The sequence below is a fragment of the Apostichopus japonicus genome, chromosome 20 (assembly GCF_037975245.1).
Source record: "Apostichopus japonicus isolate 1M-3 chromosome 20, ASM3797524v1, whole genome shotgun sequence".
NCBI classification, from domain to species: Eukaryota; Metazoa; Echinodermata; class Holothuroidea; order Aspidochirotida; family Stichopodidae; genus Apostichopus; species Apostichopus japonicus.
The window spans coordinates 30037916-30051649 of record NC_092580.1 but is presented as its reverse complement, the minus strand read 5'-3'; the positions used below and the strand labels follow the sequence as shown (position 1 = coordinate 30051649).

Here is a 13734-nt window from a genome sequence, read left to right as displayed (position 1 = left end):
TATGTATATAAAAACCTTAAGAAGTTTCATTTACTAAGTGATTAAATCTTTCACAGGCTGTTGCTAGCTGTTTAATTAGGAGATGCTCTAATCTCATCCATACAGTAATGATGATTGGATAGAAATTCATCAGGTCAACTTTGTTTACCAGGCACAGCTTACAGGAAACTGTGACACATATTAAGAGGATGCTTATCTTTTGTGAAGGAAATAAGAAATTGAAACCTTGTTGGAGGAACAGAATGATTTAGGTTGTAACCCTTTAGCAAAATTTGGATGATGCTTCACTTTGAAAATAAAGGTGTTATAGCTGCCTATGAATCATCTGTATACCATCAAACATAAAAACTTTTTACTTTGGGAGATAGGACAGGAATGGGGAGGGCAGGAGGGGGAAGGGAGAGGGAGGGATAAGGATGAAGGGAGGATGAAGTATCTCATCATAAGTGTTTGCTCATTTTGTTATCGCACACACAGCATGTGTGTGTTATGTATATCAAACATTATTATATCAAGTATGATTTCATACTATTGGAATAGAGAGATCCTTTTAAATTCCTCCATAATATAAAAAAAAACATGCAGTTTATGAGACTTTTTAATCCTTAAACTTTAACATTCAGGATTAACAATGAAAAGGGTAGTTTTAAATTCTCAAGATGGAAGTCATATATTGTCATTTTTATCAGATAAACAGTTTTTCTTGTATTTTTAGACTCTATTTCTTAGGGTTAGAGAACTTGACTAGAATTGTATACCAGTACTGGCTCGTTAAGTCAATCATCATGTCAACGAAATCGGACTATGCAAATATGATCATGTCTTGCATAATTTATGTAAATTACGTTACTAGTGAATACATCCTCTTACAAGGTTGGATCTTACTAAGGTTTCAGATTTTAACCACCTCTGTTGATCACATACAACTAATAATTCCTATTGTATTCAGCAGGTTTGTTGCATTGATTTACTTATCTGACAATTCAATTTCATTTAATACCATAAACAACAAATTCCATCAACACCCATTTTACCAAACCCAGCCAGTTTTTACTCAAAATAAGATAACAGGAGATGGAACTAGAGCACCCTTCTACATGTTTATGCCATTGAAAAAAGTTTAATGAGTAGAGATTAACAACCTTTCTTCAATTCTCAACATTCCTTTGCCTAGTTCTTCCTTTTCATGTCAGTTTTAATCACACTCACCTTTTTTTATATTTTTTAATGAAATAAAACATGACCAGCGAGTGTAATGAACTATACATGATATTACATTATCAAACACTGCTTTTAAATTTATCCACAGCATCTCCAAAAAACTGAGCTTTTAAACCAAGAAATTCATCATTTAGAACACACTGTGCTGAGTTTATTCTTACACTCCTCCACCCATCCGAATAATAGAGAACAATATTAAAAGAAGTCGGTTTTAACTAACCCACCCACGTGTTGTTCACAACATCAGATGAGCGTATTGAACATCACTGCTGCCTGTGGGGACAGATTGCTATGAGATTTAAGGCAAGGTACAATAATGATGAACATGTCGAGATATTATATCTCCCAGGATGCATTGTGTGCCGCCTATAAAATATGATTCTCAAGATGAGTATTAGTATCCTTACTATGCTGTCAAAATATCATGAATGAGATATTCATCTGCCTAAAACCAACTGAGCTGCCACCAAAGTGTATTCCTTACAGCTATCGAGAAAAAGTGAGAACCCCTACCTGACACATCATCAAAATCTCTCTCTGACCACGGTTCCGACGAATCGCTTATTTCGAGCGCTGAACTTCCTGTCATCTCGAACCAACCAATATTATGTCCCATTTTTTTCTTTTAGATCAGAATCAGTATAATACAGACGAAACCAAAAGAGATTCACACCAATTTTTGTTATCCTTTGATAGTTTATAGCTGCCAAACTCTAGATGACTGTGAAAGCTATGGATGTTGTTAGTTTTCTATCGCAAATGGGATTCCACAGACCACACAGGAAAAATGGAATTAAAATGAATTTCCTTTTAACAGTTTGTGAAAGGATTCTGGTTGATGTGTTAATGCTAGTTCCTCTACTGGGAATTCACCTAGATGAATTCAATAGCTATTTACTTATCAAGCCAGTCTGGATCAAGCAGGAGGGGGGGGGGGGTGATGAATGTATTAGGAGTCTAATTCATCTATATTCACTAAATCTTAATTTTATTTGTTATCAAATTGGGATAAAATGTCAAATTCTTTCCTGAAGGAGGCATGACTCTTTGTCTCTTCTAGCATCTTTCATGCATCCTCTGTACCTGCTCTCCTATTCGTCTCCTCCCCCCCCCACACTTGTTCCCTCTCCCTCCCCTCACATTCTCCCTTCCTATATATTTAACTAATAAAGAGTGCATAGATGTCTTATAAAGTCTCAAAGTAAATCTATGATATAGAATGTTTCCATTGTTACATATGGAAAATATGGGTAACATGTCAATTTCTTTACCTCACATTGTTTTTGCTATATATTGAGTATGTCACTCCATCACATAATAACATTCAAAGAATCTTAAACAATTTTACAGATTATTTCAGTCAGTGAACCCGTGAACTGCCTTGTTTTTCAACCTGCTGTAAATCATAAGCTAAAAAAGACAGGCAAATTGTCACGTGTCACCCATGAAGAGCTTTTGGAGATATCTATGTCGCAAACAGTCGCAGTATGAAGATTAATTACAGCGAAAAATGTCAAAACAAATCTTTGAATTCTGTCCCTGCTAGTCTCACGTCCATGGAGAGTGTAATCCTTTCAATTAAAATGTAAAATGAAGTTTGGCAGGCTGCAATGTTGTCAGTACAAGGTGTTTTACATTTTAGAGAACGTATGCAACAGGTGCTAAATTACATCTCGATGGTAACTTGACAAACTTGGCACTCGCAGCTTTATAAATTTAAATGCTATAAACTTGCACAGGTAGTGCAATAAAAATGATAGTTTTGCGTCACACTGACAGTCAATTTCGGCACAAAATTAATAAAAAACCCAAAATTTGCAGAGTTCAGATTTATTATGAAAATACTGCATTAATGCCACCAAGGTGAACTTGTTCCTCTTGGGTTCAAATGTAGTGTAAACTTCTACCCAACTGTACATTTGGGTCTTTGTTGCACATTACACTCATTTTAACACAAGGAGTGTTAGCTCAGTGGTTAACACCGGTGCCTTTCAATCATAAGGCACCAAGTTGGAGTCACTCCAAGATTAATGTATGTCGTCCAGTTACAGAGTTGTTGACAGTTGACAATTCTTAATCATGGACGCTAAATATGAATATAAGAGACTGACTTCGGTCAGCTTGCGGCTTTGATAAGCCAATGTTGGCTTCTTTGAGAGTTCCTGCTTGCAGGAGGATCTAAAATACATGTCTACATACATTTTGTTCATGGTCCTCAATTTCTTTGCAGACAAAGATACTTTTTATTTAATTCCTTGCCTTTTTCCCCAACCACTCAAACTCCACAGTATTTTTATTATTTTGGTTTTTGGAGAAATTAAGAGTGCATTTATCATTAAATATTGGAATCATGCACACAAAAACTGCAACCTATCTTTTATACCCATGTGTACACAGCTACTAGTTATGCCCTTTTACTTAACATTTCATTACACTATAGCCTCTATTGCTAGTTGAGTTACTCTCTGCTTTAGTGCACTTCTTTAGCTGATTTCCATCTTTTTCAGAAAGTAACAACAAGATTCTTTAACTTTAACAATTCTGAGAATACAAATTCTTAAGACATTCTTCTTCTGCATTATAAGTAACTTTACCCTGAAGATGATACATACATTCATACACACATACACACACACACATATACATATAGCACGTTGACTGGTTTCCCCTTGACCCTTTTTACCAGGCATGGCACAATTACATAGTAACAACCATTTCCAATACACCTAGAGCACAATATTCTGTCTGATTAAAACGCAGGAACACGAAGGCAGAATATGCACAAGACTCCTTTTGAAAGATAACCGAGGAATTCTGAGAAAGTTTAAAAAAAGAAAATCAGAAAAGTGTACCGTAGCTCTTTAGAGAAATTGAAACGTCTGAAGCCACTGGGTAATTGATATCTGTGTCGTTGACATCAGAGCACACACACAAGTCAGTGTTACAGCTATTGCAAAAATAAATCACATTCTGCAAAAATTTCTAGAAAAAGGCCTGCAGGGATATTTACGAAGACGCTTCGTGTATGCCCCCAAGGTTTTGATGCAAGTTACAAAAGAGAGCAGTAGCTGCAAGGATCAAAGGTGCTAACGTCCGCCCGGGAACATTGACCTTATCAAGAACTCCATAGAACCTTACTTTCTTAAATTACTTTGGTATCTAAATGGTGTGGGTGCATGCCAAGACTGCATCACAGAAAGTGGGTAGACCTGCATAGTCGAGGGAACACCATTATTCTACGTGGTTACAGAAAATTGTAAATTGTACAATTAAAACCCATTCATTTTCAACATTTGTTTTTCTTTTTAATTATTAAGACTATAACATATTAATGATAATAATCGTGGTAATTTCCCTTGCAGAGAATAGTTTGTCTGGTATTGCATAGCAATTATGCTACGCAAAATATTAAAATAGCTATGCAAGTGCAAAAATTTGTGGTCTTGTACACAGGAACCATATAAGAGACACAGTCAAGAGCCTTCAAAATTGCTACTCTGTAATTTGAACGCTAAGCACTCAGTGGCGGAGCGTCCATACAGTCAGGGGGGGGGCGGATGCCCCCCTAACGGACTCAAATGGACTGCTGGCGCCCTTTTCAGCTTTTTACCATTTTTTACTTTATTCGCGATTATTGACTTTTTTATTGTGCTCTCATCTATCTATTGTCACATTTTGTTGGTGTAATTTTCTGACAAAATGCTCTAACGGCAGTCTTTAATTTATCGGCACTTCTGTTGTTCGAAACTATTTCCAAGAACTGTACGGGGTTTTTGAGCTATTTTCAGACGATATGCCATGCGCAGTGGGCTGAAATAGTAATTAACACCGAACTTTAAGTCGGCATGCAGTGTACATTATACGCCGCTTCATGATCTAGGGAGTATCTTTACTCAAAAAATTTCTGTACGCTTCGCGCCAACCTGTGGTGGCACTCTGCTTAGATAGTGTCGAAAGCCCCCCTACAGACTATTCTCACCCCCCCTTAATAATACCCCTAGCTCCGCCACTGTAAGTATTCCCTGTCTGTGGTCAAAAATAACTACAAATGAAATTTATGGGAACCCTTTTAATGTTTTTTTCTTTCTAGTCCTTGAGCTTAATTGGAAATAATTAGCAAATGTTCACTTAGAAATGTATGTAGTCATTACTATACAATAGCAAAATTATTGCTCAAACCATACTAGAAAAATCTAAAATTTTCTCTTCTGTCAACTTTTAATTTAATTTAACTTTTAATTTATTCTACTAGTTCCTTCACCATCAAAAATTTCTGGTAAATGAGGTAATTTACCATTCACGTAACCTAATTATGGGATCGCCTTTATGCATGCTCTGTGTAGCACAAATATATTATCTGTCCATCTGTCTGAAACCGGAGTGAGAAATAATTAAAAGTATGACCCAGATCAATTGTTTTCAAACTTCCCTTCAGGAGAGGTCTAATACATACACATACCAGCTAGCTATACTACCAAGATACTTTTGAAGAAAATTCATGCTAGATAGAGACAGCACTCCAGCAGGGCATGAAAACCAATCCACTCTCAACCCCCAGTCCCTTTAAATCTACACTGTAAACCATGTGATCATAACTGTGTGAAAGCAATATGAATATTTAGCTACTGAGTGAAGGAGTAAGTTAATTACTTAAATTGTGTATGCAAATCAGCATTTTGCACATGATTTCAAAGGATGGGAGGGGAGGCTTGAGAGCAACCTGAAAATTCCCCAGACTGATTTAGGAAGTTTCCAGAGGAGAACAAATGAGTTTAAAAGAGTTAATGAACATAGTCCAACCTGATTTTAGTAATCTACAGGTTTTAACATACAACAAATAATTTGACAGTAGATGGACAGTAATGTTGAATTATACTTGTTTCCCACTCTTTTCCATGGGCAAATTCTCTCATTATACAGAAACTAGGACACTTCCTTACCTTCCCTAATGAATCAGTGTCAAGTGTCGGGGATCCTTTTAGGGTGATTACCAAAAAAGTCACTAAAAAGTAACCAAGAATCAAAAGGCTCCCAGATGGAGTTTTGTAAGCCAAGTCACTTACATTCTGTGTTATTAAGTATAACTCCGGTCCTCTGTCTATCTTAATTACATTGTGTATTACCTTAAGGATATATAAATAAACAGAGAGAGATTACATGTTGTTTGTGGTCCTATGTCTACGGCTAACTATGTTGTTATTCTCCTGGTCATTGTCCAGTGACTGACCCCTGTAAAAGTTTGAGAACCAGAGGCTTAAGACCTAAATGCGTTTACGAAGTTCTCTGAATCAAAGTATTAACTGTTGCAAGTTTCAGTTGTCACAAGCAGCAGTAATTGAAGAATGATTGCTGTAAAGAATAACATTGTTGAAATCTCAAAGTTGTCAAGAAGTAACTAAATATAGTATCATACAGCATGTAAGGATTAAATTGAATTGTTTACTAATGATCATCTGTCACTAAAGGTACAACGACCATGATAAATATAACTTATTAAAATGTGGGAAGTGGTGCTATGAAGCATCAGACTCAAATGAAACATGTCACCAAACTAGATTAAATATCTGATACTTGAGCAGGTTGAATTTGGGTAAAACTATCACATCATCACATAACATCAGCTTCCTTTAGGTATCTTTTAGGTGCCAATGTGCTTCGGGGTAACCTAATTACAAATATTATGGTCAAACTGTTTTTAGTTGAAGTAGAAATGAATCGTTACTGACTATTGAATCTGTACAACATGGTTGTATGAATCATGTTCAATCTAGCATATTATTCAATGAAAATCACTGTGTATTCCTTCATAATATCATCCAACTCCTTTTGCATCTGGTCACACAAATATTCCAGTAACACCACTGGAATCTATGCTTTCAATTAATAATGCAGGCATCACACTGTCGCGAAGTTGACACCAGATGGCCATACGAATATGGAATTTTGAATTTCGCACGAAGATGGACCCGAACTTGGTCAACAGCAAATCAACAGCCGAAGCAAGTACGATGCCTACAGAAGGTCACACGATGGCACCCGAACTACACACGAAGGCAACACGAAGATGTGCATTTCTATATAAGTAGTTTACCCGCAGGACACACAAATGCCACACGAAGGCCACACGATTGCTATACACGACGACGTATTGATAAGTACATTGTCGAATGCTAGAAAGGCAAATAGCAAGAAATGACAAAGTGAAATAAAATAATGCTTTGTTAGTGTAAGAGGAGGTGCTGGGCCTGTAAGAGTTGCTCATCATGTTCTCTGAGGTACATCAAAACAAGCAATGCTGCTGCTTTCTTTTTCCTGGTTGTCTCATCACCAAAGTATGCAAATTCTGCAGGAACTGAATTGTGGTTAATTGTGATTGTGATTGTAGCTTTGGGAGTTACACACGCCTCTACTCTGTAAAGTTGCTCAGGACTGACTGAGGAAGATGCTCCGAGGCTGGCCTTTATATGTCCGCATTACAATGACACCTGGGAAACGCTTGAGGTTCTCAAATTCGGCTGTCTTCACCGACACCGTGGTCCCATCTCGATGTCATTGTACTATAATACGATGGTTACTCGACGGCATTGCGAGGGCTTCACGTAGTCGTGTTGCCTTCATAAGACAATCAGGCAGCTTCTTGTTTTCTTCGTATTGTCTTCGTGAGGCGAAAATGTCCGATGGCTTCGATGATCATACGAAGTAAAAACGAAGATGACACGATTTGATAAGATGCCCTCACGATGGCCTTACGAAGGGCAAAATGGACACACGAATTCAACACGAACATGAACCTTCGCAAGGTCTTCCGGTAATTTTTTGGCATGCCAAAGATTTTGCCACCGCTCACGAAGTTGCTGCCGGAGCCTGAAAAACTCCACTGGCGGTCATGCGATGGCTTAAGAGGCCCTCACGAATGGCCCGATGTTTTTACGATCAGAGCCGAATTTGAACATTTTCTTTATCGTGTGTCCATCTGGTGTGAACTTCGGGACAGTGTGACGCCAGCATAAACATTAACTAGAGAACAAGCAGTGTAGCCTAGTTGGGTGACCCTGAGTGTGTATATGCCCACCAACTGTTTTTATCTGCCACCCATCATTATGACTCAAATCTGTACCCACCGACTAATGCGAGAGAGAGAGGAAGAAATTGTTACCAAATGGCTCATCTACTGCAGAATTGCCTGTGCAGATAACTGTATTAAATAATAAGAGGCCTATCCTTTTTGATCCTTGGAGGATTTTCTCATTCTTTTCTAAATGTCAAAGTTACAAAATTTGTGATATCTGGTTGACATTGTTCACTTCACAAAGCCAGGATTTTAGCACACTTGAAGTATTAAATATGTTGCTCGGCAAATGCTTTTAAATGGCATTTACATTTGACACACTGGTTTATATTCTTTTTGCATCATTTATCTTCCCAGACTAATGCAGGATTTGCGCTGTGGTTTTATAAAGTCCTGTGAAAATAAAACCTAATGTATAATGCAGACATAAAATATTCATTTGTGTCTCAATGTTAAAGCTGATTTCCTTTCCCAGCTACATGCACTCCTGCTTATATCTAATGAACTTAAAGCAAATAGAGAGACATTGCTGAGTGATATAAATGTCATTTTAAATACAACAAAATCCCTTAAGTGGCTTTAATGTACTTTACATGGTTGAAGTAATGTACTATCCGATCGGAATCATGGAATCATTCAGATTCGACGACATGAGTAATGTCTTTGAATGTCTTCTTAATGTTCTTTTGTAAATATCTTAGCTGTTCAATACATACCATCAACAGGATTATATGATATATTTAAAATAAACCTTGACACAGAGAGAAAATGCATGTTTGACTCCACTTTAATGTCATCTAGGCATATGTAGGCTAGTTTAGCAATTTACTACCACATAGCTGTCCTAAAGTCATGATGATTACTTAGGAATCTTGCATACTTGAATGAATCAAGTTGAGTCTAGGATGACCAGATGTCCAGCATAAGCCCAGACGATCTGGCAATTCAGTGCACTGTCCTCCATCCAGCATGGCATCTAGCTGGATGCATGTATCTAGTCTCGCATTTCTCAGAAAAGGCTTTGTGGCAAATTGTAACAATTGTGCAAGTAAATTGAAATTGTACATATTTCTTACATTTATAGCCTAAATATGAAAAACATGATATTTATTAAAGGTCTGCAGGATATCCAGCAGCTTTTGAAACCTGAATGATTCGTAACTAGCAGCCCTTGTTATTTTGTCATGGCATCTTCTCCTTGCGTTGATATGTCCAGGCCTGACAATTAAAGGGGGTGGGGGCAGGGGTACAATCTGGGACCTGTGTCAATTATGGAGGCCACAGAAAAAATGGATAGGCTAGGGGAATATGGGACAAAGAGTACAAGCCTATGTCTTGTGTATCCTTAAGGAAAAGAGAAAAGTACAAAAGTGGACCAGTGGCTTAAGTTTTACCGCAGCCCGAACTTCCTGTCAACCCGCTGGATGTGTCCTCTGTTTTAGTGTCATGTCAGTGGCCACCCTACTTGTATCACTCACTTGAGTCATTGCAGCACTGAATATACCTTCTAGTCCAGGCCATGGCTGTAGTATGGATCCCAGGGCAAGATTTTTTTGGCCCAAACAGGTTTGCTAACTGTGACATCAGCATCAATAATGACCATCGCTTGGAAGTTGGAAGACATACACTGAATCAGCAGTATAATCTGTCCACAGGTCTTAAAGTGTCAAAAAATTAATGATTTGATTGACATCACTAAAACATGGACAGCTTAATTTTTGTTGTTGATTGACCAGTGACACTAAAGTTAAGTCTAGTTACGGTGTTTCCTTCCAACGACCCTAACTTTACTTTTAATGCTTGGAACACCTGTTGACTTTACTTATGATACTTATACGCTACATTTCATTGGGTTCGTGTTTACGGTATCCAAGATTCATGAGCCATTCTATTGACATCGGAATTCGTTTCTTGGAATGGGAACAATAAATCAACTACACGAAGTGAATCACAAGTCTTCAATGAATATATAGATAAAACATGACAGCATCAATAGTTTGAATGGGTACAATACGTGAGTGAATGGCTCGACTAGATTAGGAGTTTAGGACTCTAGTTAGTCCAAACTTTCCTGTCTAAAATTTGGAAAATGGTTTGCAAATAACCAAGGCTTAATTTACACAACTTTTCTGTTGAATTAAATGTTTCTCCATTGGAGTAATTCATTTATAGAGGACACTACTGAATAAACACTGTACATATATAATGGGTATATCTTCGTTGCAACGAATGAATATTGGTAATCTGGAAGTGAAGGTTTCTCTGGTCATGACTTAACTTTTCCAACCAATCTTCAGCAACTATTTACACATAATAAAAAAATTCGTGCCCAGGCCTGTAAATAGAACTTTCATACAAATGATAAACCCTAAGCAGACCCTAATATCTCTTGGACAAGGGCCTAACATTAGCTTACAACTATACCTTGAGACCTAGAGGCTAGTGGTACTGGTAATCTGTTGCCATTCAATGCCTCAATTAAAAAAATTAGCGTAGGCCCAGTCAAGACCTCTAGGCAAAGGATGACCTTCATGAACGGTCAGTTTTAGTCTTAACACTAACAGCTTTACATGTAGACTTCATTATGAAACCAGTTTAAGTATTAACGCAGTCAGGCGCATCTTTAATCTCTCCTAGCCTAGGTCCTATAGCGCCTTCGAACTTTGGCCTAACTTGAACTAATTTGAGCCTTATTAAACGATTCAGTGTAACAGTAAATTTAGGCAAGTAATACTACTAGTATTGACCAGTACTATTACTAGACTATTGTAACTTAAGATACAACCTTACCGCAAAAATGTTCCCACTGCCAGAGTCCCAAGAAAGAAATCACGACAAGAAATTTTACCCTAGCCATCACGACCTTGATTTATTCCAAAGTATGAACATAATGCGAAAAGAAGTCTTCAGTGAGTCCATTCCATTTATTGCATGAATCGAAATATCCGATCTTGTTTGGCCAAGACCTAGCCTAATTAATATGGTCATCTAAACAAGACGAAACTCGGCGAAAAAAGACAATGGATATGAACTGCAGCTACTGCATGCACATGCTGATAAATACACTGCAGAGCACCGTATGAAAACAGCTGATGTACGTATCCATGTGAAGCAGACGGTACGCGATCCCTGTAATTCACGAATTAACGGCGCCATTCAAGAACAGGTAACAAACGACGGGTTTTGTAGTGATCGAAATTAAACTAACCATTCCCTTCATATCAATGAAACGTGATAATAACTATGTACATTATACCAACGATATAGTAAATAGCATGAAAAATCCCTACAGAAATAACGCTATAGTTCTATAATAAATTTACGTATTGTAAGCATTTCAATAGGATTTAAGTTTTCTGTCGTGCGCCTTTCTTTTCCTTATATGATCGCCTAATTGATTCCAAACTTTTTGTTCCTTATGATTTCCAATCCCTTAATTTAAAGTCAGCTTGAGTATGGCACATTTTAACCATTGCATTAAGTTGAACGCTACTCAAAGTCTCTGAAATTTTCGTAATACGTTCGCGGCCTTGACTAACACCAAATTGGTATCCCAAGTCTTGTTCAATGAGTCCGTCACTGGACAACGGACAGGTCATGAATAGGCATATGGCTATGTATGTATGTATTTTAGATCCTCCTGCAAGCAGGAACTTGCGGAGAAGCCTCATTGGCTTATCAAAGCCGCAAGCTGACCGAAGTCAGTCTCTCAGATTCATATTTAACGTCCATGATTATGAATTGTCAATTGTCAACAACTCTGTAACTGGACGACATACATTAATCTTGGAGTGACTCGAACTCCATATCATAATCATGTAGTCATTTCAGCCATGAGAGCTCGCAAGTTTTGTTATAGGCAAATCTAAACCTTTATATCAATGCAGGCCATGATTTTCCTTCGTTGCCTCCATGCTGAGGCATACTATGCATATTTGCGTCATTTCACCAATTTCATACTAGATATGCTTCCATGTCCGTACAACATACCGCTGACAACACTTAAAAAACCCTACCCGACATTTGTACTAATAATTCATTATTTGTGTGCGAGGGCGCAACCACATATATTCAGTCTCCCTGCCTTCAGAGTAAATCAAGGGGACACCGTTTTGCGATTGAGAGATAATGATGCTCTGGCATACAAATTGGTCACCTTGCGTCATCACAACCTGTTCATTTCTAAGCCATGTCGATATGTGTGCTTAATGCTATGAATTCCATGGGTTTAATAAACATACGGTATTGCGCATTGTGAAACTTTAAAAAAATGTGGCGCTGTGTACAAACGCTTTGTACAAAAACGGCTTACCTGTACACACTGTACCGTACGGTAGTTCAAAATATAGAATAGTTGAACAAATAACCGTCTGCAGCTATAACTACAGTATTACCTGTACTAGAATTGCTAATTTTCGTTTTCTTTGCCAACTTGCAAACTTCCCAAGATGTGTATATTTCCCTATCAATTGGGATGCCCTGTTTCCAAGCCCCAGCATGATTTTACTGGAAAGAGTGATCTAAAGCATGATCTGTTGTTGATATTTGCAGCTCGTGCCAATTGGCCCGGTATGATAGTGTCCTGTCCCGACCAGGATAGAAAACAAGGTGTCATGGACAACAGCAAATCAATACTGTTTTTGTACTTTGACCTCTTTTATTATTTTGTTCATATATAAAATAGAATGCGCAGTGGCGGCAGGAGCCAGGTTGAGCACATTTCACAATAATGTCCCGAGTCACCTTGGGTATATGATGAAAAATGAGACTATACTATTCGATATTCTATATTTTCCCAGACTGCTTCACTTACCCCACCTCCCCCAATCTTGTTAGTTGTGTGCACACATTTTTGTACACTTGCCCCCTCCCTCCCCCCCTACCCTTCCATTAATAAAGCACGAAACAATGTAAACATGGTTCATGCATGATTGATCAAGGGCATACTGTAACCATGCATAGCACATAGTGTACGTGGAAGCTGTACATCTTGAAACAGACTTGTAGACAGTGTTAACAAGGTGGTACATCCCTGCATAAAAGCCCTCAGTAAAACAGGGGCGTATCCAGGATTTTCCACAAGGGGGGGGGGGGCGTCAGGCATGAATGATCGCCGTCCTGGGGGATGGGTCTAAGGGGAGGTGTGGCTTTTTACTAAAAAGCAATGCTTTGTAACACATAAGTCTGCATATTTCTAAGAATGCTTTGGACAAGCACTCTAAGCATTGTAATCGGGTCTGAGTGTTTGTATCTTCAGTTTTTTTTCCCTCTCATATAGGGTCCTTAATGGGGACTCGAGTGTCCCTCCTGATCCTTTTTTTCTACTAACCTAAACTAAACTAACAGAAGCAACAAAAGTTTGCAATCATTTACAAACTGAGATATGTATTACAAAGAAGAAATGATTGGTTTATGATCTTTTTAAGGATATCTTGAAATACTTT

The 13734-nt window shown here is 37.9% G+C and overlaps 1 protein-coding gene across 2 annotated transcripts in view; it reads right to left on the bottom strand.

The window, feature by feature from the left end:
* The window catches only part of LOC139961820 (uncharacterized), a 42695-nt gene extending 31294 nt beyond the window's left edge, over window positions 1–11401 (bottom strand). The window contains exon 1 of one of the 2 annotated variants that reach the window (XM_071961363.1): window positions 11081–11401. In XM_071961363.1, the coding sequence (XP_071817464.1) occupies window positions 11081–11147 (67 nt within the window). In that variant the 5' untranslated portion in view covers window positions 11148–11401. Of the gene's footprint in view, window positions 1–1734; window positions 1949–11080 lie in introns of those variants that run through there. The other variant, XM_071961362.1, reaches the window with a different exon arrangement.
* Window positions 11402–13734: the final 2333 nt, after the last annotated feature.